Here is a 27973-nt window from a genome sequence, read left to right as displayed (position 1 = left end):
ATTTTCCAACGCACTCAGTATCCTTGTTTATTTGAAAGAGAATACCCGATTTTTATCACAAACATACAAAGCAGAAACAATCTAGGACAGTGTCAACAGTATATTTTGATTTGTTTTTAAGAATTACTGATACCATTAAATATTTTAGTGTATAATTGTTAGCAATATGTCCTGTCAGAATGGCAATATCAGAAAGAAACTTGTATTTTACTGAAATTCAGAAAATGAGTGACTGTCGGTCACTATGCCCTTATCTAATAAACCCTGTATTACTTATTCCGTCATTGTTTTCACACTGTTGGTGAATGACAAAAACAGCCAAAATCAGGTACAGGGGCAACAGGAATGCATTACAGGATGGTCATTAAAAATAGCTGTATACAAAACATTTATGGGTCTGACTTCCAGTTCCTGTGGGTTTCAAATTCTCTTGACTTCTGCTTTCATTAGACACAGAAAACTGTAGTTGTAAAATTAGACAGAAAATAAGGTTGACGTTTTTCCACAAGATCTTTAGCTGTTTTCAGGCTCCGAAGGCCTTTCTGGTTGTTGATTCAGCAAACGGTTGTTTTCGTGCCATTTCTAAAGGCACAAAACAGTTACAGGGAACCACGCAATCCCTGAAGCAGTAGTTATATAAAGTATGGTCATTGTCCCTTCTGGTCTAAATAATACACACCTTGGCCATCACAACTGGACCAACACTTTCGTTTTTTTTTATTCTTTTTTTGTCCCCTTTCTTTCAGTACAAAGGCTGAAGGGACTTGAAGTAAATGATGTTCAGTAAGTCAAGGCCCTCCTGTTAAAACATTAGTTGTAATTCCCAAATCAGGTGATCAGTTAAAGTTCTGATTGGTACACCATTGGCCTTGTATACTACTGGGGATGTCAAATAGGGACATAGTCCAAGGCTGTCTTTTTCTCTGGAATGGTGAAGTATCATCTACTCTTGTCCAACTCGGATGTGAGGATTCAATAGTGGGTCAAGATTCGGGTCATTTTCAGCCGATGCTCTACCCCATTTGGACATAAGTAAAATTAGGGTAAAGAAGCCTAATACACCAATTATTAGGACTATGAAAAACCGCTGTTTGGTGGAAGCTGGCTGGGACTTCGAACCAGCACGGTTGCTGTAAAGGAAATAATAGCTAGTTAGATAAACAGGTTACAGGGTCAGTGGAAAACAGTATCTATGTAAAGAGTACATATTTCAATATAAAATAAAATGTAATAGGTAGCCTAGAAGACAATAGAGAAATATGGGATTTGGATATATGCCTAACGCATATATACTGTGGCAGGACGGCCCAACTGCGCAAAATCACGTACATGTACGTAATTTTGTGCTGGGGTTTTCAGGGGCACGTCGCTCCTGCTGTGATTGAACACAGCGGGGGCCAATCAGCGGGTACGGTGGCCACGATGGGGTACAGCGTCACATGACTGCACAATTGTCAGTTAAAGCAACGCAGTGCCGGATCGCAAAAAATGGCCTGTTCATTAAGGGGGTAAAATAAAATATTCTGGAGCTGAAGTGGTTTAAGTAGAACTATAGGCAAAACTTTTGAATAGAACAAGGGAGGGGTTATAACTACTTTTTTCGCCATCTGTGTCCCATTGCGGAGATTTCCCTTATCTTCCTGTCCCACAGCCAAACAGTAAGTTGAGAGAAGATCCTAGCAAGTTAGAGGAATTCTTTGGGGACCCCCAGGTTGATTGGCCAGTGTGGGAAGACGTAATTCCTGTGCATATGCAGGAGTTCATTCATCCTGGCACTTTCCTGAGAATGTACATAGAGCTGTACATGCAGAGAAGATGGTGAACTGACAGGTAGGTTATTGCAGAAAATACATAGTACGTCTCTTCTGCGATAAAGCTTTGGTCTGCTCCCAATTTTATGTTTTGTACTTTCAGTTCTGCTTTATTATAAATACAGAAACAAAATAATTGAGGAAAAATAAAGAGGTTCAATTCAACAAAACCCTAACACAAGGATAACAATTTAGCCACATGACTATCATTTTTAAATCTCATTACAATTTGGAGCAGAATATATATATTATATATTTTTTAAATAAGGGTCCTTATCCTGGTGTGTTAGCTTTGTGGATTGAGTGTAAGGTCTACAAAGATTTTGCATTACAGATGCACATAATGATTTGAAAATTTGTCCAACTAAAAGTCATAAACAGTCACCATTTCAGGATACCCACCAATTTCAATAAGGTTACCTGTCCAGGGATCCAGCATGGTCTTCATCCAGGCCGGCTCTTTGCCGGTCTCCAGCTCCCCGGGACCGTCCTGCTAACTGTGGGGCGAGCCATGCTGCACCCTATGAATAGTCCCACAGCCTCCTGGCACCCATGACATGTCCAAGAGGCCGTGGGCCTCTTCAAAAGTTGGGAGGAGGGGGGGAATGAGGCAGAAAAGCAGAACTTCCTTTTAGGGCTGAAGTTCTGCTTTAAAGCACTATATATTTTCATCTCTTTATTAATTTTATAAATTTTTTCTAACTTTATAAATTATATTCTAGACTTTTAGCCCTTCTGCATGGATCTTTTGCCAGAACTACATTTCATATGTGGCAGTCTTACACTACTAAATAACAGAGTGGGTGGGTTTGTTGAGTATGCTGCAAAGCCTTATAAATGGTCTCAATCCACAATCTCTGCTTTCCATCCATGCTCTCTAAGCAGCTGTTACCGCTTTGGATCCCAGGCAGTGCACGGCAATGCACATGACTTAGGGTGCTATTCAGGAAAAACACATGTATTGTGTAGTGCTGTGCATTGCATCTAAATTGGCCCTCAAAGCCAGAATCCAGGCAAATGTTAAATACTTGTGAGAACAGGTATGGTTTTGCCCGACAAAGGATTTGTAATTCTCTTCCGCCAGGCTCAAGATTCACACACCTCTACCAGAAGACAAAGCAGGTCTACTGCAGCTGCTGCACTACTATAAAAACTAAACATGGCCCCAGCTTGCTGACTGGACAACAAAGATGATGAGGTCATCCCTGGCCCTGCTTTCTTCTCTGATTAAAATGTTTAATGCCACAAAGTGTGTACTGCTGAAGAGCTTATTACACAGCATTTTCACATTTGCCTGGAATTGGGCTTAAATATCAAAGTCCAAATAAAAAGTGTGGCCAAATCCAACAGATGGCACAGATCTGTTTGTGAAAGAATGTCCCTCTCTCCAAGCTCACTGTTGTCCTACCTAAACAGCACATTACTCTCATCAGGAAAAAACATTCACTGAAGTACAGTTAACACAGTAAATTAGAATATTATAAAATAATCCTCATAATACTAAACTAACCGCAGTATCCTTGCCAACCAGCTCAGTGTCGGTCTCCTCCTATATTTGTCTTCATCAAAATCGATCACTGTGTCTTGGGAGCCAGCAACATCTCGAGTGTCATAGATTTTCCTAGGAGTGGAGGCTACAAAAGAAAAAATTCCCATTAGTCTTACTAATATTTCTAGGAATCTTTCATGGCAGTTACATGAAAGGTGAATAGTTCTTCCCTGTACAGAAAACACAAGCCAACAGATTAAAAAAATCCCCTCCTACCCCCTTTTCTCTCAGTTGAGCCTAAAAGATGAATGCCTCCACCAGTGCACGAGGGCAAAAATTTAATAAATTCCACCTAAACCATAAATAAACAAAGTGTGAGAAACAGGTGAGAACTAGGAATGCTGTCCTAGAATATTCCTAGAAATACCATTACTGGTAAAGACTGAATGCATAAGCCAGACTGAACTCCCATTCACAGCACATCCATCCCCAAGTACCCGGTTTTCTTTAGCAAAAAAAAAAAGTATATCTTTTTATTTCTTATTCCCACAAAGATCTATAGGGGGCATGCCCCATTTCTCTGCAATCTGGTAAAGAAACATGCAAAATCGTACCCCAGTCACCCTACTGAACCAATTTTCTCCTGAGAAAATCAGCCAGTTTTTTCTTGTGGGGGCTGGAACAGCTGACTGAAGTTTTGGCAGAGGATTTAGCTTCAGATGCAGGTATAACTCCTTCTATGATAACGCCTCCAAAAGGCCAATAAAGTGCAATTTGGTGGCGTTATCATATTTCACTTAGGTGTATATTCATCAATTTATGAACTCATATTTCTTATATTTATTGTTATAGTTCCTTTCACTATTCACTTACCTAGGGCTAGCTATAGGATAGCATTTAGTCAGTAAAACTGGCTTGGTTGTTGTTGTTTTTCAATCTTGCACATGTTTAATTAAAAGCACATATATTATAGCAAGCGCTGTGTTGCGGCAGAAGTTATACCTGCATTCTCCTCCTCATTGGTTCACTCTTTTGGCTCTAGAAGGCTGGGCCACAGCAGCTGCTTTTTCTTTGTTTAATTTAATAGTATTTTTTAGTTGTATTAACTCTCAAACAGTACATAACTTATCTCCTGGTACAGGTGACCCAACACATTTATTTCTGTAAAAATTACTACCCCCTGCAGCTGTCTCCTCTCCTTATTGGAAAGCTTTGAGGGACTTTGGACATTACACTGTTTGGGTTTACCCACAGCTAGTCAGCAGCGATCACAATTACCTAATTTGTTGAGTTATCACTGATATCCTTGGCGTTGGATCTATTGTCGTTTTGTATATTGGAAGAACTGTCACCCTTCTCTGGCCAAAAGGGAGACTTCAAACATGGCATCCGCCCACAAATTATGGCAATTGCAGACATGACATCATGGGCAGAAGTGACACCCAGTCTCCCCTTCTGCGGAAAACCACCAGACCACATGCAGGAGGGGGAGGGGGGGTATGGGGATGACTTGGGGGATAAAGGCAAAGCTGGGGGCTACAGGAGTTGCCCAATACCAAGTTTGTGAGACAAGTTCTTGGCATGGGCAAATCTGCTTGAACAACAGAGGGAACCTTCCAGTCACAATCTCCAAATATGCCACAGCGAATCTGGGACCAGAGGAGGACCATTGACCCAACAGCCAATATGTACCAGACAAAAGCAAATGTTTCTGAACATACCTGGACACAGGGAACACAGACTAAACTAAGGGACCAGGGGGTGGGAGGGATTTTTATATGCTGGCTTGTTTTTTGTGTGGAGGGAAGAAACAATCATATCTCATATAGCTGTCCTGGAAGAGGATTAGGGAAAATAATATTTTCTTCCTATCAATACTCTTGAGACTTCGAATTTTCCCTCTTTTCTAATATTCATATGTTTATGTGCCCTGTCTTAGATAGCTTATTCAAAATGAATGGGCTGGCATGCATCTCAGCATTCCAGAAATCAGACATGCACCTGTTTTGACAGTGCATGTTAATTCACTGGCATGCAACTCTGTTGAAAAGGTGCGCTGGGGTAGAATGGGTAGAATGTGGTGCTTCACATTGCAGTAATGTGCACAGAAACATGCACATTCCCACGTGATAATGTGAACAGGACCTAAACCTTTGCTGCAGCTGAAACTATGAGCAAACCAGAGAACAATCCTGTGTACTATAGTGTAACACCTACAACAAATTACAATGTGACAAAAAGTTTACTTTGGATATGTCGATTAATGTAACAAGCTGTTACAATGAACTCTTTTAATGAAGCAGGAGCTGATGTGACATCACTTATTGTGGGTCCCTACAGATATGTGCAAAGAAGTGAGCATAGGGGTGGGAAACATAGACACACTGTCTAGCTTTCCAGAATCCAAGGAAAAAAAGGTAAGGATTCTCTATGGGTTTATTTTTTTACAGAGAGCACCCTACAGGTTTGTGAGGGTTTTACGAACAGTGTAGAAAAATGACAGCTTCTAAGACCAATAATGTTTTTAAAGCGGAGTTCCAGCCAGAAAAAAAAAATTTCAACATACATACCCCCGGGACAGTCAGGGCTAGTACATTCTACAATGGCTAGCCTCTGATCTGTCCCGGTTCGCACTAAACTTTTAGAAGAAATACTTACTTTTAAAATTTCTTCTCCAGCGCTGCCATCTCCTCTTCTGCGTCCTCTTCGGTCCCACGATGCACTGCGCTGGCCCCGCAGTCACTTCTGGGTCTGCAGCATCATCCCTGCACAGCTTCTGGGCATGCCCAGAAGCTGTTTAGCAAGGTATGACGCGCCTGAACCGGAACGGACGTTGGGGCCGGTGCAGGCGCATTGATTCCTGGGAGCGATGACGTTCAGCTCCCAGGAATCATTGCAAAGCGGAAGTGACGGCGTGGGCCGCGGCCGCCGAGGGAGGAAGTGGAAGAAAGGAGAGTATGTTTTTCTGCAATTAAAAGGTAAGTAAAAAAAAAAAAAAAAAAAAAAAAACAAACAATCGTAATTACCCATTTCTTTTTCAGGTGAGCTATAGCAAGAGGATGGCCCAAAATCGACTATGTCGATTTTGTGGCCGGAACTCCGCTTTAATGTGGCAGGTTCTCCTCAAATCCCCCATCAAAGAACATTTCTCTAGTTATATCCCCTATATCCAGCTCCCTGCACCACTCTTACCTGCATTAAAAGCAACACTCTCCCCTCCAGTGTCTCCAGTAATGACAGGGTGGTCTTTTGATGCGCTTCCCGACAACCCATGCTGTACGATGGGTGTGGGCACAGAGTTGTACAGATATCCTGACTGCTGTGATGTTTCTGAACTTTCTGATAGGTGATCAGGGGATGCTGAGGAGAAACACAAACAAGTGTTAAACTCACAGAAAATAGCCTAGAGTTTAAAAGGCAAATGGAAGTAATGAAAAACTCACAGTTCACAACTGACCAGTCCCTGTAATCTGTAATATCATGCTGGGAGTTTTCATCTACAGGCTCTGCCTCCTCAATCTAATCAAGAAAAAGGAAATATGACATAGAACAGTGATAAATCCTTGCTTTTTTATATAGAGTGCAACAATTTCTGCCAAAAGAAAGCCAATAGAGAAGTAGATACAATAGCTACACAATGCATGTTTACTACACAAATATAACAATATTTACTGAGAACTAAAGAGAAGGCAAAATGTAAAATAAAAAGTGTGCAGCACTATAAAGAACTATGCAATATGAACATAGCAGAGATAATAAATGGAAACTCAAAAAATACATAACGTGTGACTTACCAAAGGAAGGCCAAGCCCTGCTCTAGCCCAGTTGACCAGTGAGAGTTTATCCCGCAACGTGGAGGCCACTGGGCTGACAAGATTGTTGGGGGGAAAGATCGGTCCCTGGCAGCTTGGGCATTGGTACCCTGCGGGTGCTGTGTTTGGTGGCAATTGAGAGGCCAGATCATTCAGACAGGACCAGTGAAATAGATCTGAATAAAGCAAAGTAAAAAAATAAAAAATCCTTTATATGCACATTTTACAGCGATGACAAACGTTTATACAACAGGGAAGTTTAACTTATTTGTTAGATTATATTAGATTGTCCTAACCCTCTTGTATTAAATTGTGTTGTAACTGTTCTGTCTCCCTTTATAAGGTAAAATGTTGCACAAACTGTTGGCACTACATAAATCCTAACTAATAATACCAACAACAATAATAAAACCTCACCAAAAGCAAGCAAAACAAGATACTCTTCTCTTGCAATATATATAGAAAGGTTCATACCATAACAAACAAGGCGTACAGTATCCTTAGATGAAAGCAGGGTATTGCAAAGACGACAGTTGGGGTTGTAATCACTGTCCTGAAGCCACTGTAGGTATGACTGAACAATACACTGGGGGAAAAAAATTATATATATACTTATATATACACACACAAACATTTTAGAGAAGAGTATAGAGGGGGAAATTATTAGTCTGTGGTCATGCTCAGCTAGAAACACCATAAAATAAAAATAATAAAGAAAATGAACCGTGGTATACTGACTGTGCACAGAAACCATTATATATATATATATATATATATATATATATATATATATATATATATAGGAAAAGCAACGCTAAAAGTAATGGTTGAGAAAAGGAAAGGTTTAATTTACTAAAATTTAACCCCTTTGTGCCTAAGGGTAAAACAAATTTGTGCATCCAGGTTGATTACACTGCATTTTTTTCAGGACAAATTAAGCTTACATTTGGTGCTAAAAAGGTAATGTATACCTTCTGATTTTTTTATTATCAAAAGGAAAATTAGCCGAAAATAGTAAAAAAAAAAAAAAAAAAAAAAAACAATTTTTAAGAAAAAAATAAAAATTTAGCTGTATATTTTTTCCTATTACTATAAATTTCCACCAAAGAACAATCCAAAATAAAATCTCCAGCTCCTGACGATTGCAGCGATATCACGTATATGTATGTTATTTGTTGTTTTTTACCTAAAACACACGGACACTGACACTAATTAAAAAAAAAAAAAATTCTGTCCAAAAAAATACTGACCCTAACCTTTACCCAAACACTAACCTAGGTCAAACCTTGATTTTTTTTTAATTTTTATTTATTATATACACACACTTTGATACAATGTATCTATCTCCTCCATTCACGGAGAGAAAACACGGGGGCAGGCTTCACAGTGACTGATCACTGTTATAGCCAATCAGATGCTATCACAGCGATCAGGTGACCCCAGAATTGGGAGTTCCAGGTCCTGATCGTTAGTGGGGGTTTTTTTTTTTTTTTTTTTTACATGGAAGAGTGCATGAGGTCAGCGCATGGCCAATCAGCACTGTCCAGACATGTCTAGACATAGGGTTTGGAGCCCTGCAGCCTCATAGGACAGCTCAGTGCAGTATGAAAACTCCTCCTACAGGCTTCACCAGGAACAGATAGAAGTCCCAAGACTGCTGATGAGAAAAAGTATTTAGCAGTTTATATTTACTAAAATAATTGCATTTCCACATTCTGTGTACTGTGGGAGACCAGATATAGTGAATGCAGGGTCCTGGGTTTAGGAACACTTTAATTGTCATTGGTCCCGAATAGCAGACACCTAAAAGGTGCTTGCATTAAAGAGGAAGTAAAGCTTCCTCTGCAACTTGTACCTATAGGTAAACCTATGACAAGACTTATCTACAGGTACTGTAACTATCTCCTAAACATGTACCATTTAAGAGATATTTACTTTGCATGCAGCCAATGACATCACTGGCGCACGCGCTCTGAAGGAACGGCAGCCCGTGCCGTTCCTTCAGATCCCTGTGCAGTGAACAGCGGCTCCTGCCCTGTCATCAATATGATGGCCAGAGGACACAATACCAGAAGTAAGATGGCTGAACATGTCGGCCATGTCACCGGTGAGTGGGAGGCGCTGCGGGGGCTTCGTTCTAAGGTAAGTATTTCATAAGGAGTCAGTATGCGGTGCATTCTAGCTCATTATTGCCTTTGTCCTTCAGGTTTTTATTTTTTCTCTAAGGTTTACAACCTCTTTAATGACCATGCACTGTATCTTGGAAAAAAAAACAAAAAAACAGGTAACTTAATTTTATCCTGGCTTTAATAAAGAAAAGAGATTCTTCCATTTTGGAATAGAAGAAACCAGCCTTCTCAAAAGGATTCCAACAATGGCAGCTAACATACTGCATTTCTCTCAATAAAGGGATCAAAACTGGATGCCCAACAAATTCATAGCCAACACACTAGTATATAAATGATGTTATTTAATTGGAAAGTTTAAAACAAGATGCCACTAGCAGACTGATTACATGCTCTTACCTTTGCATGATTGGCTACCAGACAGTGTTCACAAACATTGACCCGATGCTCAAAGCAGAAAAGATTTGTAACTTTCCTCTTGGGACATTTGCAAAGACCCATAATGGCGGATACACCTGCAAAAAAGGAAGCAAACTCATTAGAGCTTTAGGAATATACAGCAGGTAAAATAAGTATTGAACACCATTCTTTTTCTAGGTAAATATACACTAGATTACCAAAAGTATTGAGGCTCCTGCCTTTACAAGCACATGACCCTTAACTGCATCCCAGTCTTAGTCCGTACAGGGTTCAATATTGAGTTGGCCCACCCTTTGCAGCTATAACAGCTTCAACTCTTCTGGGAAGGCTATCCACAAGGTTTAGGAGTGTGTCTATGGGAATGTTTGACCATTCTTCCAGAAATGCATTTGTAAGGTCAGGCACTGATGTTGGATAGAAGGCCTGGCTCACAGTTCATCCCAAAGGTGTTCTATCGGGTTGAAGTTAGGACTCTGTGTGGGCCAGTCAAATTCCTCCACCCCAAACTTGGTCATCCCTGTCTTTATGGACCTTGCTTTGTGTACTGGTGTGCAGTCATGTTGGAACAGGAAGGGGCCATCCCCAAACTGTTCCACAAAGTTGGGAGCATGAAATTGTCCAAAATGTCTTGGTATGCTGACACCTTAAGAGTTCCCTTCACTGGAACTATGGAGCCAAGCCCTTAAAAACAACCCCACACCATAATCCCGCCCTCCACCAAATGATTTGGACCAGTGCACAAAGCAAGGTCCATAAAGACATGGATTAGGGAGTTTGGGGTGGAGGAACTTGACTGGCCTGCACAGAGTCCTCACCTCAACAGAACACCTTTGGGATAAATTAGAGTGCAGACTACGAGCCAGGCCTTCTCTCCAACATCAGTACCTGACCTCACAAATGCGCTTCTGGAAGAATGGTCAAACATTTCTACAGACACATTCCTAACCTTGTGGACAGACTTCCAGAAGAGTTGAAGCTGTTATAGCTGCAAAGGGTGGGCCAACTCAATATTCAACCCTACGGACTAAGACTGGGATGCCATTAAAGTTCATGTGCGTGTAAAGGCAGGCGTCCTAATACTTAATAATATAGTAATATAGTGCATTTCTAAAGGTGCTATTGACATTACATTTTCACCACATGTCGGTAACAACCAATGCAATTCATACATACAAAGAAACATAAGTTTTGAAATGAAGTTATGTGTAATGAAATGACATAGGGAAAAAGTATTGGACCCATGAAGAAAGGGAGGTGCAGAAAGGCATTAAAAGCCAGGACACCAGCTGAAATCTATCAGTAATTAGAAAGCAATTCTGCCCCTTGTCAGTGCAAATTAATATCAGCTGGCTCAGTCTCAACTAATGACCAATAAAAAAAAGTATCTCATTGCCAAGGTGTCACACACGAAACATCTCATGCTGGGTAAAAGCAAAGAGCTCTCTCAAGACCTTCGCAACCCTATTGTTGCAAAACATACCGATGCCATTGTTTATAGAAGGATTTCTGAGGCCCCGTTCACATACAAGCGACGCTACTTCCCGTGGCGACCTCGGAGCGGCCGGCACGGACTTCATAACATTGAAGTCTATGACGGTCGCTCCGGGTTGCCCCAAAAGAAGCTCCGGACCCTTTTTCTAAGTCGGAGCGACTTGTGTCGCTCCTATTAGAACGGGTACACAGCTTCCCTATGGAAGGCGACCTACGGCGACCTGGTCGCCTCACAGGTCGCCTTAGTGTGAACGGGGACTAAACATCTGAATGCGGAAAGAACATTTTTTCAACATAAACCCTCCACGACCAGGTGCTCCTCGGAAGATTTCTGACAGTGAAAAGAATTATCAGAAGAGTTGTTCAAGAGCCAAAGAACAGTTGTGCAGAGCTTCAGAAAGACCTAGAATTAGCAGGTACAATTGTTTCCAAGAAAACAATAAGTAATGCAGTCAACCGCGATGGCCTGTATGAACGCTCATCATGCAAGACGCCGTTGCTGAAGAAAAAACGGAATTTTTGTAAAATCTTACCTGTAAAATTCCTTTCTCTGAGTCCTCCGACAGTCGCCGCCTCTTCATATTCGTCACATATGGGGTATTAGACTTTGCTCCGAAGGAGTAGCTAGGCAACAGAATATGTTAACAATAAAGCTTTTAACATATCCCACCCTCAAGGGGTGGTCCCCTCAGTCAATACCCTCCTACTTCCTGCAACCATATCTCAGTTTTAGTGGAATAGCAGTAGAGTATACAACCAAACCCCAAAAGAGGGGCGGGGGCGGCGACTGTCGGAGGACTCAGAGAAAGGAATTTTACAGGTAAGATTTTACAAAAATTCCGTTTTCTCTTACGTCCTCCGACAGTCGCCGCCTCTTCATATTCGTCACATATGGGGACGTCCCAAAGCAGTGCAAACATGAGGGGTGGGAAACGCATCCGCGCCGAAAAGGCAACGCAGTCTCCGCATCAAAGAAAGGAACCTTACCAAAGGAAGGAAACCAGCTGGGCAACAGCAAAAAAACAAGTGCTCAACAGGAGCAACAACCCAGGAGAAGACAAAAAACCAGGGGATACAAAAAAACTATCCCAACAGCCAGGAGTCCCCAACAAGGGACCCTATGGAACAGCCGCACTAAGAACCTTGCGGCCAAAGGAAGCATCCGCCGATGCCTGAACATCTACTTTGTAGAATTTTGTGAAAGTGTGCACGGTCGACCAGGTCGCCGCCTTACACACCTGGGCTACAGAAGCCCCATGACGACAGGCCCAAGACGTACTCAAAGATCTAGTAGAGTGCGCCTTCACAGGGACAGGAGGAGCCTTACCCTGCAAAGCATAGGCCTGTTCAATGGTCTGCCTGATCCATTTGGCGATGGTAGAGGCCGAAGCCGCCATGCCCTTCCGAGGACCCTCTGGAAGAACAAACAAGGAGTCAGTCTTACGAAAAGACTCAGTCGATTTAAGGTAAACCCTTATCGCCCGAACAACATCCAGAGAATGCAATCTCACCTCCTTTGGATGTTTAGGCTTCGCGCACAGCTAAGGCAAGACAATATCCTCAGTAAGATGGAATTCCGAAACTCGTTTCGGAAGAAAAGAAGGATTAGGTCGCAAGACCACCTTATCCAAATGAATAACCAGGTACGGAGACTTGCAGGACAAAGCCGCCAGCTCCGACACTCTGCGAGCCGAAGTGATCGCCACCAAAAAGGCGACCTTTTTGGACAACATAGACAACGAGATCTCCCTGATCTGTTCAAAAGGAGCACGTTGTAACACAGATAGAACGAGATTCAAGTCCCAAGGGGGCAAAGGATCCCTCCTAGGAGGAACCAGATGCCGCACACCCTGAATAAAAGTGCCAACCAAGGAGTTGGAAGCCACGGGACGTTGAAACAGAACGGCCAGCGCAGACACCTGACCCTTTATCGTAGCCAGCGCCAAACGCTGATCAACACCCGTCTGAAGAAAAGACAGCACACGGGAAACCGAGTACGTGCGGGGTGAAAACCCCCTGGACTCACACCAGGCAAAATAGGCCTTCCAAGTACGGTAATAAACCTTCCCCGAGGAAGACTTCCTCGCGTTGATCAAAGTATGAACGACCTCTGGAGAGAGACCCTTCTCCTTCAGGACCTCTGTCTCAACAGCCAGGCCGTCAAAGCCAGCGACTGTAAAGCAGGATGGTAAATCGGTCCCTGAGACAGTAGATCGTCTCGAAGAGGTAGACGCCAAGGGGCGTCGACCGCCAGATTCACGAGGTCTGCGTACCAGGACCGGCGAGGCCAGTCCGGTGCCACAAGAATCACCGTGCTGCGTTCCGAGTGTAACCTGCGAAGGAACCTGGACAGCAACTGAATCGGTGGAAACGCGTACATCAGCCTGTACTGATGCCACGGGGCCACTAACGCGTCCGACGCGTCTGCCCGAGGGTCGCGCGTCCTTGCCACGAACCTTCTCACCTTGTTGTTGAGACGAGACGCGAACAGGTCCACATCTGGAAGACCCCACTTCGCGCACAACATCTGGAAGACAGCCGGGTGAAGAGACCATTCCCCCTGATCCAGGGTCTGGCGACTCAGATAGTCCGCCTGCCAGTTCTCCACCCCCGGAATGTGAACTGCCGTTATCGCCGGGACATGAGTCTCGGCCCAAGACAGAATGTCGGCCACTTCTCGAGCCGCCCGGGCACTCCTGGTGCCCCCTTGGTGGTTGATGTAGGCCACCGCCGTGGCATTGTCCGTCTGCACCCGAACTGGGCAGCCCTGCAGCCGGTCCGTCCAGCGATGAAGACAGAGATTTATCGCACGCAATTCCAGAACGTTGATCGGAAGGGAAGACTCTCCCTCCGACCAAGTCCCCTGGGCAGACAGAACGCCCAGAACACCACCCCAGCCCGACAGGCTGGCATCCGTGGTGATCACCGTCCACGAGATAGGACGAAACGACTTGCCCCCGGACACCATCGGGGACTGGAGCCACCACAGAAGGTCTCTTCTGGTGCGATGACTCAACGAGATCTGAAGATCCAGAGATTGAGGTCGCCCGTCCCACTTGGACAGGATCTCCGCTTGGAGACCCCGCGTGTGAAACTGGGCGAAGGGAATCGCCTCGAAGGCCGAGACCATCAATCCCAGACATCTCATGCACGTCCTTAAAGACGAGTGCGGAACGTCCCTGAGGGACCTGACTTCCTCCTGAAGAGTTCCGAGTTTGTCTTCCGGCAGGAAGACCTTCGCTTGTACCGAGTCCAGAATCATTCCCAGGTAGGGAAGACGAACCGACGGACTCAGCGTCGACTTTGGAAAATTTATCGTCCAACCAAACTCCTGTAGAGTTCGCATCGTGACAGACAGGTCCTCCTCCAGACCCTGGCTGGTCGCAGACCGAACCAGGATGTCGTCTAGATATCCCAGGACAGAAATGCCCTGGGCCCTCAACAATGCCAGAACCGGTGCAAGCACCTTGGTGAAGACCCGCGGAGCCGAGGCGAGACCAAAAGGCAACGCCACAAACTGGTAGTGATCCTCCGCAATGGCGAATCGAAGGTACCTCTGGTGACCTTCGAAAATGGGGATGTGAAGGTACGCATCCTTCAAATCGATGGAGGCCATGAATTCCCCCGGAACCAGGGCAGCCACCACCGACCGCAGGGATTCCATGCGGAACTTGCGAACCCGCACAGAGCGGTTCAGAGCCTTCAAGTCCAGAATTGGACGAACCTTGCCCTCCTTCCTGGGCACGGTGAACAGATTGGAATAAAACCCCCGAAATCTGTCCCGATGAGGCACCGGAACCACCACTCCCTGAGCCCTCAGGTCCCGCACCGCCAGGTGCAGGTCCCGCAAACGCTCTGGAGACAGTTGAAGATTTGAGGGAAAAAATCTGCTCTCCGGCCGAGAGAGAAACTCGATCTTGTAACCAGATCGAACGATTTCCTGAACCCATCTGTCCCGCACACGGGCCAACCAGGGCTGAAGAAAACCGAGCAAGCGTCCCCCCACCCCAAAACTGGGTGAGGGCGCCCCTTCAGGCCGCACTGTTATGGGCTGCAGATCCGGATTGGCCGGACTTCTGTTTACCAGACCAGGGCTTCTTCTGAGAGCCTTGACCTTTGAACGGCTTGCCCTTGTAGTGCGGCCGAAAGGCACGAAAGGACCCCTGAGGGGGCCGAAAATTAGCATGCTTCTTCCCAGAAGCCCCCTTAGCTTTGGGGAAATGGGGCAAGAGAGTGCTCTTACCCCCGGTGATCCCCTTAATCAACACATCCAGGGACTCCCCAAAAAGGCGAGACCCATCATAAGGCAGATTGGCTAAGGTCTTACGTGAAGACTGGTCCACCGACCAACATTTTAACCAAATCAGGCGGCGAGACAACACCGCCACACTGTGCACACATGCAGCCAACGGAACCAGGTCCAGGTCCGCATCACACAGATACATGACACCCTGGTGGATTTGATCCACCATATCCAGGGTCGCCGGTGAGGCCGAATCGGCCACTAGGACGCGCCTAAGCATCTGCGTCCAACTTGCGATCGCCTGGGCCGCCATGAGAGAAGCAAACAGAGCCTTAAGCATAGAACCCGTAACAGAATAAGTATGACGGGTAAGAGACTCCAGTCTCCTATCCGTGGCGTCACGGAACACAGGGGAATCCTCTGCAGGAATCGCAGTGGCTTTGTTTAAAACCGCAATTGCGTGATCCACTGGGGGTGGCACACACCACCTTTCATCAGTGGAAGGTGAAAAAGGATAACGCAGCTTGAATCTACTTGGTACAGCAAAAGGTTTGCGTAGATTGCGCCATTGTTCCTTACCAGCGCGCTGAAAATCATCATTGCAGGGAAAAACCTGCGGCGTCCTGCGTTTTCTCTGCGTCCCATAAGCCGCCAAGGCGGCGGGGGGACACACCTCATCCTGCAAACGCAGCGTTTGCTTTATGGAAGCAATCAACTCATCCATGATTGCAAGCTCTTCAGGCGAGCCAGGGGGAGAATTATCAACCCCCTCAACATCAGCCTCCACCTCAGACCCTATTAGATCAAGAGAGGAGCGGGACCCCGATAAGGAGGCCCCTGCCATAACAGCCCTATCACCCTCACCCTCAGAATCAGAGGAAAGAGCAACTCTGGGCCTTTTAGTAGATTGAGCAGCCACCAGCATCTGCACCTGAGCAGCAAGGCCAGCCACAATAGTGGCCAAATCCCCCCCTGGGGGGGAGACAGCGGTCCCCTGGCTTTCCACCAAGGCTGTAGGAAATTTTCCCTCCTGAGAGTCCATTGCCCCTGTAATGCCAGACAACAAAGGGATAACTGCCCCTTTTAAGCAAGCGCGGCAAGCGCAGCCCACCGCACCACACTCAGCACAATAAGACCCCCACAGGGAATATGCAAACTGAACACAGGCAATGGATAGCAAGAACAGAAGGGTAAAACCTGAGGAGACCCTCGCCGCTGCTGCTGCCTCGATCGGTGTTCCAGGAAAGAGGAAGTGATGCTGCCAGGGCGCTCTATGTAAGCCTATGGAGGCTACAAGAAAATGGCCGCCATGCATGTAAAACATGTGGCCGGAGCGGGAGTAGGCAAAATGGCGCCGTTTGGCGCCGAAACCGCCGCTCCACAGTGCAGTAAAAAACACACATTACATTCCAGTATCAGAATACATGTCAGATCGCCGCAGCGATCGCTGTACAGTGCCCAAACATGCCAAAAAACATGCCCCACAGCACACAGCTTCACACACTGATCAGCCTGACACAGACAGTGTCACACATCTCCCCCCCCCCCCCCTTGCAGCCCACAGCATGCAGCCGAGAGATAGGGAGACAAGCAGTGTGATTAAAGGCAGGTTACACAGTCCCAGACTGACACCCCCCCAGACAGACAGGTCCCCACATAAATACACTTACCTCACATGGCGTGGGGAACCCGCACAGGCGAACAAGCCGCTGCACATGAGGCAGGGAGAGTCGCATTCAAGACGCACAAAATGGGGGTTAAGAAACCGCACAGCGTCCAGTGAGGTAGCCACCTCACCAATCATCCCTGCACCGAACAGGGATGGGTCGTTCACCGTGCCAGGAGCGTTACCTGGCTGAACGCTCGAAGGCAGACTGGGAAGCCACTGACCCACGACCTGCGATCAGGGGGATCAGCCCGAGACCCAGTCTGCATGATCCTCTTCGTCCGAAGAACTAACTAATGCTGACAAAAATAACAGCTAAGTAAAGGTAGAGAGAAAACTCAAACAAAATTTTAAAAAGAAGAAAGAGTCTGGGGCAGAAAGCCCCAGCACAGAAAAAGCCAGCCACTCCTGACAAGCTAGACATTAAAACTGAGATATGGTTGCAGGAAGTAGGAGGGTATTGACTGAGGGGACCACCCCTTGAGGGTGGGATATGTTAAAAGCTTTATTGTTAACATATTCTGTTGCCTAGCTACTCCTTCGGAGCAAAGTCTAATACCCCATATGTGACGAATATGAAGAGGCGGCGACTGTCGGAGGACGTAAGAGAAAGCATGTTGAAGCACATTTAAAGTTTGCTGCACAACATTTAGACAAGCCTGTGAAATACTGGGAGAATATAATCTGGACAAATGAGACCAAAATTGAACTCTTGGGATGCCATAATACACACCATGTTTGGAGATCAAATGGCACTGCACATCACCCCAAAAACATCATGGTGTGGGCTGTTTTTCAGCATGCGGTACTGGCAAACTTAATTTCATTGAAGAAAGGATAAATGTAATAATGTACCAAGACATTCTTGATAAAAATCTGCTGCCATCTACCAGGATGATGAAGATGAAACGAGGGTGGACAATGCAGTAAGACAATGATCTCAAACACAAAGCCAAGGAAACTCTCAACTGGTTTCAAAGAAAAAAAAAAATAAAGCTGCTAGAATGGCCCAGCCAATCACCTAACTTCCAATAGAAAATCTATGGAAAGAACTAAAGATCAGAGTTCATAGAAGAGGCCAACGGGACCTTCAAAATCTGAAGACTATTTGTGTGGAAGAATGGGCCAAAATCATACCTGGGCAATGCATGCAACTAGTTTCTCCATACAGGAGGCATCTTCAAGCTTCGGCGCGACTTGCACGGACTTCATAAAATTAATGTCTATGCAAGTCGCCTCCAGGTCGCCCCGAAGTAGTCCAGTCTTTGTAGGATCTATGGATGGTATCTTCAGGAAGGACTGCAAGTTCCAGCAATCCTTCTGGGCAGTGGGAACTCTGACCTTAGCATATTACTGGGAATCCAGACTCCTGCAACAAACAGGTCAGACAAAAACAAACCAACAAAGCAACAAGAACCCCTTGGGCCTCTGTTGCTTTGTTTTTGTCTGACCTGTTTGTTGCTGGAGTCTGGATTCCCAGTAATATGCCTGGGTCAGAGTTCCCACTGCCCAGAAGGATTGCTGGAACTTGCAGTCCTTCCTGAAGATACCATCCATAGAGCCTACAAAGACTGGACTCTTTCCTATGAAGGTGTCACTGTCTAGATTCAGATGGAAGATGGAAGCCTCGAAACGCGTCAGCCGTCATCTTAACAGGAATATGGACTAATAAATTAACTACTCCTGACACTCGAGCGACTGAGCTTGATATGACTATTTTCTACCTTTGTTTGTGAGTAGCCATTTTTTATATGTTGTACAAATAAAGCCTTATTGAGGATAATGCGCTAGGTCGGTGCGCCCTTTTTTTGTTTCTTTTTGCCTATAGTACCGTTGGACTACCCCAGTCCTTTTGTAGGCAGCAAGACTCTAGCCTTCCGAGATGCCTTATGTGAGTCCCGTGGCAAGTGTGGCCAGGGAGCTTGGATTCTAAGCGCAGGAGAAAGGTGTTATCACCGTATTGTTTTGGAGCGCCCCGAAGTAGTACAGGACCCTTTTTCTAAGTCGGAGCGACTTGTGTCGCTCCTATTAGAACGGCTCCTGTACCGCACAATGGGAGCGTGACGGACCACGACTTGTCAGGCTGACAAGTCGCGGTCCAAGTTGGACTAGTGTAAATGCGGTCTTAGGCTCCATGCACACCTGAGCGTATAGTTTTCAGGCGTTTCTTTCAGGTGTTTGGAGGCAGGTATTGACATCTAACAAAAAAGCTTGTAATCTGCTAAAAAATAAGCTTTTTTTGAGCATCAGGCATTTTGTTTCAGGCAACAAAACACTCATATGTAAACAGGGGCCATTAAAATGAATAGGATTTTGCTTGTTGGGCGTGTTGAGACTTCAGAGATGAGCGTTTTACGAGCTGAAAAACGCTCAAGTGTGAACAGGGCCTTAGAAATATATTTATCTAGAAGCACTATGCATGTTCAATACCTATTTTACTCTTTGTCCATACATAAATTAAATAAATGTCTACTGCAAACAGTTCCAAAGCACTGAGAACTGTAATCTCCATCATACGATCCAATGGTCACCAAGCATTGGCTTGTAATCCATACATGCTCTCATTTACCTTGGATGGGGCTTGCAGAAGTCTCTCTGTTTCATAAACATCTGCAGTATATTGTTTATGTTTTTAAAACTATTTAGGCCATTATTGCTTAAAGTGGAGTTCCACCCTCATTTTATACTTACCTCCATCTTCTCGCTCCGGGTCACCTGAAAAAGAAATGGATAATCGCATATTTTTTTTTTTTTTTTTTTACTTACCTCGTAGCGAAGAAAAAATACTTACCTTACTTCCTTCTTCCTCCTTCCTCGGCCGCGGCCCGTCGTCACTTCCTGGCTCTGCAATGATTCCTGGGAGCTGAACGTCATCGCTCCCAGGAATCATTGCGCCTGCACCAGCCCCGACGTCAGTTCCGGGTCGCGCGCGTCATCCCCTTCTAAACAGCTTCTGGGCATGCCCAGAAGCTGTAGAGGGATGACGCGCGCGACCCGGAAGTGACGTCGGGGCCGGCGCAGAGCATCGTGGGACAAAAGGAGGCGGAAGAAGACGCCGAAGGGGATCTCGCTGCCTTCAAGCTGCCCACATCTGAGATGGCAGCGCTGGACAAGACGTTTACCAAGGTAAGTATTTGTCCTAACAGGTAAGTGCAACCCGGGACAGATCAGAGGCTAGCCATTGTGGAATGCACTAGCCCTGACTGTCCCGGGGGTATTTTTAAAAAAAAAAAAAAAAATCCAGGGTGGAACTCCGCTTTAAATCCTACTCCCACCATACTTCTTCTTCCCTTTATTCCTGGTTATCAGGATGGCAGCTCTCATAAAAGGGAACAGGTCAGCTTGCTTGCTGCTGCTAATCCATTTTTCATATGCCAATTTTAACCTGCAGGTTGGGCTGGCGTTTATGGACAATTTATGTGAATTTTGGGCATATTGAATAAAAAAAAAGAAAAAAAATTATAATTCATAAAAAAAAAAAAAATTCCACTTGAGTACCACGTGAATGTGAAAAGATACATACGATAATATACTAGAAGAAAGTCTTATCTAACCTTAATATTTAGTTAGTCAATCAATCCTAAAAATTACAAAGAATAATAAAATAATTTACATGTCAGCCAAGACAAAGTGGAAAGCATGAACACCAGAACTGTGTGTTGTGGTGTGATGTGTGTGCTGTGTATGTGCACTAATTTAAAATTAATGGAAAGACACACACACACACACACACACACACACACACACACACACACACACACACACACAATGTTGCAGTGCAGTTGGGTGTGTTAAAAGCACTAAACTCTAGACCAGGGTTTCTCAACCAGGGTTCCTTGAGCAATTTCTGCCTCTCAGATAAGTTCCCAATGACACCATTGTTCCTTTTAGCGATCTGTAAGGGGGTAATTCTTCCCAATGATGACAATAGTTAGGAGCATTCTTCCCACTGACTGTCACACTAATGTGTCATGAGTTGTAGATTTTTAATTTTTAGCAGGGGTTCCCAGAGACCAGAAATTTATTTCAAGGGTTCCTCTGTGTTGAAAAGGTTGAGAAAGGCTGCTCCAGACATAAAATAAACACGAGAGTATTTGTATCCATATGGGAAAAAGTTTTGCATGTGCGTAAAAATACCCCTGGGCCGCATAAACAGAGGCTTCATTTAGCACTGAATGACCAGCTCCATTCCCTGCACTAGAGCTGGTGTCCCTACATCATCGCTGTGTAATCTGGACATTCCCAACCTCAGCTCAGGACATTCCTCTTTTACTCCTTGATTGGGAGAGGCCAAGATCGTACACTGCTCCGATGCCAATGCCGAAATCTATAAAGAACACTCCATAGGGCCCATCAGTATCATGGCTGCTCGTGTAGGCTGTAGTCTGATAGTGAGCGGTTACATCACATACAGAAAATAAGCACTCAGCCTGCCATTTTGGGATAATGAGGGGTACATTCTTTAGAGCCTTAGGGAGAAGTAGGAATTTAATTGACTGGAGTTCAGCTTTAACACGTTTTGTTCCTGACCATCTGGGCATTTGCACTCTCTTTATATTAAACTAACCAACTGTGAAAAGGGTACAAGCAGCATCAGACATATGTGAAGGTAAAATACACAATACCTCGATCAACTAGTGTGACCAGCCTCAGATATGATTCAACCCAGTTCACAGACACACCTCTGAGTTACTGGGGAGTTACCTACATGTATGCAGGTAAATATAGCTGCATACTATATAAAAACAGGCTGATTTGATTTATTTATAACCTTAATTTAAAATTTTATATCCTATTAAAAAAAATGGAGTTTGCAATACTCAGCATTATGATTACAAGGGTAGATATTTTGGTTATGGGTGGATGATGCTGGGCTGAATCAGTCAACCAACCACACACAGTGTGCCAAGAGGTCAAGGGAGTGAAGTCCCTTGTAACTAAGGGCGCTTTCACACTGACCTAGGGCGCTTCTTCCACATTGCAAGTGCAGCCCAGTGTACCCACGGCTCCTGTGCGGGTTAGCTGCACTTTGCCATAGACTCCATTATGTCCTGCAGTATTGGTCCTCTTTCTGAAAGCCCAACAAATGCCCTGCATGCTAGAGTTTCTCATTCCTCTAACTGCTACTTTGTCTGGGCAGCTTGGTCTGTTGAAGGAAGATAAAAAAAAAAAAAAAAAAAAAAGAAGAACAGCCTTAAGCCTCGTACACACGCAACGAATTTCCGCCGACCAGTCGTCCGTCTTTTGTCCAGAGTGGTGTCTGTAGGTTGGAATGTGCTCTAGACTGCACACAAATTTTCCCGCACGACAGAATTCTACTTCAGAAGTGATGTCATGTGTTGGATTGCTTTCTTTGTGTTCTTTCGTCTCTGAGCATGCCTAGTCTTGCTCATAAGATTTTTCCCCATCGAAATCTGTACTTATGAGACGAAAATCTGACATTTTTTGAAGGTCGACAAAAATTATATAGCCTGCACACCGACTTTTCGGGCAAAAAAATCCTGGAGTCGGTTGTCGGAAGCATCATACTAACAAGCCGAAAATCGGCAGATCGGTCGTTGGACGAAATTTCCCAGACGAATTTCTACTCATGTGTACGGGGCTTTAAGCCCCTTTCACACATACGGACTGTTCAGATCCGCCTGTCAGTTTTTCAGGCGGATCTGAACGGATGCCCCATGCATCTCTATGGGGCTGCAAATGTCAGTGGAGACATGTCCACTGACATCCGATCCGATCCTGTCCATCAAATCCGGACAGATGGAAACCCTAATTTCCATCTGTCTGGCGGATCGGATGAGAGCAGATAGGCGGTCCCCGTTCTCATCCGATCCCTCATAGGGGACAGCAGGGATCTGACACCTCCCTCTCCGCACACAGAGCGGAGACGGAGCTGTCATCCGCCTGCTCAGCGGTGATCAGCGGATTGATCCCCCGCTGAGCAGAATGGCTCCGTCGACGGAACGGAGCCGTGTGAAAGGGGCCTTACTAGCCAGATCACCAGGTGAAAATAAAAGAAAAAAAGCCTAAAAAAAACGAATGCAGCTACTACATCTAAGAGTTGGTAAGCTGCAATTTAATACATTTTTGTTTTTGGATTTAATACGGCTTTAAAGTGGATGTTAACCCACTTATTGTTGTTACTAAAATCCCCTCTGTTATAATAAATGCTGTGCCTCACTGTATGTGTTTCTAAAAAAAATCCGCTAATACCTTATTTTATAGCACCGATCGGCGGTCCCATGACTGACCACCTTTCTCCTCTCCAGGTCGGACAGCAAAGTGGGAGGGGCTGAGAATACCCCCGCTGACGTCAGCCGGGGGGAGGAGAAGAGAGAGACTGTGCCTGTCGAGCAGTGCAATTAAATAAGGTACACAATACAAATTGGTGGATTTTTTAGAAAACACATACAGTGGGGCACAGCATTTATTATAACAGAGGGGACTGTCTTAACAACCATAAGTTATGATACCAGCAAGAAGGGGGGGGGGCACTGATACAAGCTGACAGGCAGGGAGGGAGGGAAGAGGAGGACACAGAAGAACAGAGGTGAGAGCTGTGGATGACACATAAACTGATCACGGTGTCAGGGCTCAGCAGCCATGATAAACCGTGGTCAGTTTACAGAGGGGAAGGTATAGTCAGGCAGGATTAGCCAGGTATTTCAGGTGTTGCAGGGGGCCAAATGACACAGCACAAGCACTGTGCTGTAAAACATGCTTTAAGGGAACAGGATTTAATTTTTTAGGTTAACAAACACTTTATGGTATGAAGCGATCTACTGCACAGGATTGGTCACGTGATAAACAGTTGCCCAGCTCAGGTGCTTCCCCGATCCAACCAGGATGCTAGTAGAGCAATCTTTTGTAACAGAGCTCAATTATCATCTGGATCATGCATGGATGGCCTGCGAACATTTAGAATCTGCAAGGTCACACTTAGGGAGTGTAGATTATAATCGACGCATCGCAATGCAGCCTTGAATGATTCTGTATTGATGCAGAGAATGACTACATGACAATGCACAAATTACATCTTCCCGGCGCACCCTGCCTCTCCTGGGAGGGAGAAAAGCTGCACCGGGGATTGGGGCCGTAGAGAAAGCTAGGGTCTCTGCTCCTGCCTCCTAATGAAAGCAACGTGACCGCTGGCCCAAGGTTCTTCCTCCCCTTTTTCAGCCGGTCTAATCAGTGTGCTTTGGTGCTAGCTGCAGACAGGACATGGAGGTGGATCTCAACCGTAGGGATCAAGAGGCTAAAGCAAGCTGTATGGAGGCGATACAATGCCTCCTCACTGCCCCTCAAAAGTGATCTGAATGCGGATTGCTCCTCAGACACAGCACCAGTGAGCCGTTTAAGACCGATGACAGTGCTTACCACCACCCTCTGAGGGCTCTTTCACACTAGCAATGCTTTCTGAAGAGCAATCTGTTTTTGGATCTCTCTTCAGAGGGCATTTGACGGGCTGTGAAGAGGCACTAAGGAAAATGTGATTAGCTGCGCTAACCTATAAAAGTGAAAACATACATGCTTAATTTTTTTTTTTTGCCCATGGTGTGTGAAACACACTAACACACTCAAAAGACTTACACCCGGTGCATAAAAAAGTGCACACACGCAAAACGTGAGACACACAAAAAGTGCACAAGGCGTACACATGGCCCTCCTCCGAAGAGGAAGGGCCCTGACCCTGATCCCCCGGGGCGCGAAGCTCCTGACGGGGACTGAGGTACTTACTTAGGTCCACCCAGCCGATGCCAGGCAGACCCCGTTCTCCAGGGGGGCTGCCGAAACAGACCACCCCAAGTACTAGGTGGGGCTCCCCCGAAGGAAGACCCCATGAGAGAGGGCGAACTAAGCCAAAAGGCCATATCCACCCCCTCCCAAGACTTTCAGGGCAGGCCCGAGGACCTACGCCGTACTAATCGTGCAAGTGACAAGTACAACCAAAAAAAGGGACAAACGTGAACACACGACAAAGAAAAACAGAGTGGGGAAAGGGGAAGTGGAGAAGTGCTGGGTAGTGCCAAAGTGCGAGACCTTGACAGGCCCCTCGGCCAGGAATAAAAAAATTCCTCTGGTGCTGGCCAAAAGACCCGCCCCAAGAGGCAGGTGCAGAAAAAGTGTGATGGTGCAGTGACCAAGGTGCCGAAAAATTCAGGTGAGCTGCCCCCTCACCAGTGAGAATTAAGGCACCCCTGGGCTGCCACCCCAGGGGCACGTACACCAAGGGCTTTTTCGGTCTCAGCCCCTGGCCAGATCCAGTGTAGCCCATCCTACCAGGAGGCATCAGAACTTTAGACAGCTTAGGGAGAACCTGCCTTCAACTGGGGACAAGCCTTTTGCAAGGCCAGATTCAACCCAGGAGGAAAGGTCCTCCCACCACCATCCGCCAGTCCTTACCAATCACCTCCAGGAGCAGTACTAACCGGAAAACTGGCAAAACCGGCTTTCTCGCTCCCTTCAAACTGATAGGGGCGGACCCATCTGGCTTTCTCTGACAGTGCCTACTTCCCGGGCCTCCAGTAACGCCCAGAGCGCCCGGTTCATTTCAGCCCCTGCCGATACTAACCATCAAGGTCCATACCAACTGATAAGAACAGATACTACACTTGATCTTAGCCAAAAGGCCGATACATGCTTAATGCAGTTAAAACAATATAACCAGAATACTAACTGAAAGCATACACATATATGTGAACAAAAAACAGCAATTGTTTCAAATATCCAAGTGTCCATTGAATCCAGCTCATGCCAAAATGATATCTTTTTCTCATGCAGTGCTTCATATATCGTTTTGGTGAATCTAAAGCTTACCACAAGGTACAATCTACTTTAGATCTACCAACAACTATGTAGTGGAAGGGCATACCTGTCTGGATTAAATCGATTTATTAGGTAGGTCCTTATATTACATAGATTTGGCAGACCTAAAGTGGCTGTAAACCCTGAGGCTGGGTTCACACTTATGCAAATTGGATGCAGGGAAATTTGCATGCATGACAGGAGAGAGTGAACAATGGAGCCAGTTCACACATCTCCGGGGGGGGGGGGGGGGGGGGGGCGGCTGTGGAGCGCATTGCACAGGGGATCTGTGCTTCTTTGGCTTCATTTCAGGTTTTAATTCAGGCAAAGATTTGGGCCTGATTCATCCCTGAAATGAAGAACAGGGAAGCACTGGACCCCTGCTGTGAGCCGCATGTGAATCAAGTGTGAACCCGGCCTTACATATACCCAGTGAAGTGACTGGCCTCAGGTGATACACAGATGAAACAAATCCTCCTACAAAAGGTTGTATCTGTTTATCTGCAGTCTTCTCTACATGTGTTCATTGTGCTGAATTTATAGGACTTGTCTGAGCTGTCAGAAAAAAAGGGGGGGGAGAGCTGAAGTTGCACTCTGCAGAACTCAGTGAGGAGAGCTCTGACAGCTGATTGGAGGGAAGGGACACACGCCCCTCCACACGGCACAAAGGCACAATTCCAAGGCTGTCATTCAGTTGGAGCTCCCAGCCCTGTCACCATTTTTCTCTTGATGTCAGGAAAACTCATTAGAAGCGACTCAAGCAGATAGCAGAGGGAGGAAGCATCAGACAGAAATGACACTTAGTGCTCTGGAGTGAGACAAGTACACATTATAGAGGGATATGCTTTGTTCAGATCTCATATCTAAGGTTTACAACCACTCTAAAATTGATTGTAGAGCCTAATTGTGTACGGTGACCCTAAAGGAGACTATTCAATCAGATTGTATTGTATATTATGACCAGCTTTAAAGTGATATAGAAACCCCCCACAGGTAGGGCTTTTATGACAGAAGGGACCCTATTGGCCTCCTCTATCTCAAATGCATCCCTCTGTCAGTCAGCTGTAATATGCACTGAGCCACGCATGCACAACTCAGCTCAACAAGCATTAACGTCACCCGCTCTGTGCTGCGAGGATGTGACTCCCATTCGCCAGTATGAGAGTGACGTCATCACAGCCAAGCCATTCAAGTGGACCAAGAGGTGAAGGCTAGGCAAAGATGGAAGTGCCGGAGACCTGCGGGATCAGTGACAGCGTAGAGCTGGAGGGAACATTATGATGGGTAAGTCTGCTAGTATGTGGTGCATTCCTGTACAAATATGACTTAAACTCAGAAAATAAATGACCCCACGTCAGGTTTATTCTGGTTCTGGTTGGCTTGGTCAGGGTTATTTTTGTCTATGGCCACCAGCGGAGTACACTATACCCCCCGCTCATCTCAGGAGGAACGGGGGTCACCCATCAGGTTTCATTCTAGCCATTCCCCAGGACAGGCTCCTGCCATAGGAGTGTGGGATCATGATGGGCTCCTCCTGCCATCTGTACTGGAATAAACATGCATGATCCAAGCATACGTGTTTATAGAGGTGTCTATGAGAAGTGAATTGATGTCAGTGACAGCCCTGTGATGGGTATCTGCCATCTGTACTGGAATAAACATGCATGATCCAAGCATACGTGTTTATAGAGGTGTCTATGAGAAGTGAATTGATGTCAGTGACAGACCTGTGATGGGTATCTGCCATCTTTCCCCTGCATTTGGTGCACCCCCTTCCCATCATCACATGACAGAGCTCTGGGGGTCTCCAGGCTTCTCATATACACAGCACATCCAATCTCTTGCAGGAAGCAGTAGCAAATATTTGCCATGTATCTATCCCCGCACTTACCTTATCCTGCCAGGGTCAGACACGCCCCACCACCCAGCCTCTTCCCCCTGCTCCTTCTTCTTCCAGTATCCGGTCTCTGCTGTAACCCAGGACCCCCCTAACCTCCCCTCCACCTCTCCGTACTCGTCATAAACAGCTGCTGACTTTTCTCTAATTTTTTCCTCTATCTGACTTCTGTCTGCCACGTCTCTTCCGGGTGACAGTGACAAGCTTACGGCG

At 45.7% G+C, this 27973-nt stretch overlaps 1 protein-coding gene across 1 annotated transcript; it reads right to left on the bottom strand.

Moving 5' to 3' along the window:
* Window positions 1–63: 63 nt before the first annotated feature.
* Window positions 64–27935, bottom strand: ZFPL1 (zinc finger protein like 1). Its single transcript, XM_082270174.1, has 8 exons — window positions 27755–27935; window positions 9638–9753; window positions 7587–7698; window positions 7095–7288; window positions 6744–6819; window positions 6493–6660; window positions 3322–3445; window positions 64–1130 (listed from the first exon to the last, which is right to left on the bottom strand). The coding sequence occupies exons 2-8, from the start codon at window positions 9737–9739 to the stop codon at window positions 944–946; spliced, it is 963 nt and encodes a 320-aa protein (XP_082126300.1). The 5' UTR covers window positions 9740–9753; window positions 27755–27935; the 3' UTR covers window positions 64–943.
* Window positions 27936–27973: the final 38 nt, after the last annotated feature.

This window comes from Pelophylax lessonae, assembly GCF_965119305.1.
Source record: "Pelophylax lessonae genome assembly, chromosome: 10".
In the NCBI taxonomy this organism is placed as follows: domain Eukaryota; kingdom Metazoa; phylum Chordata; class Amphibia; order Anura; family Ranidae; genus Pelophylax; species Pelophylax lessonae.
This window is presented reverse-complemented; position numbering and strand designations above follow the sequence as displayed.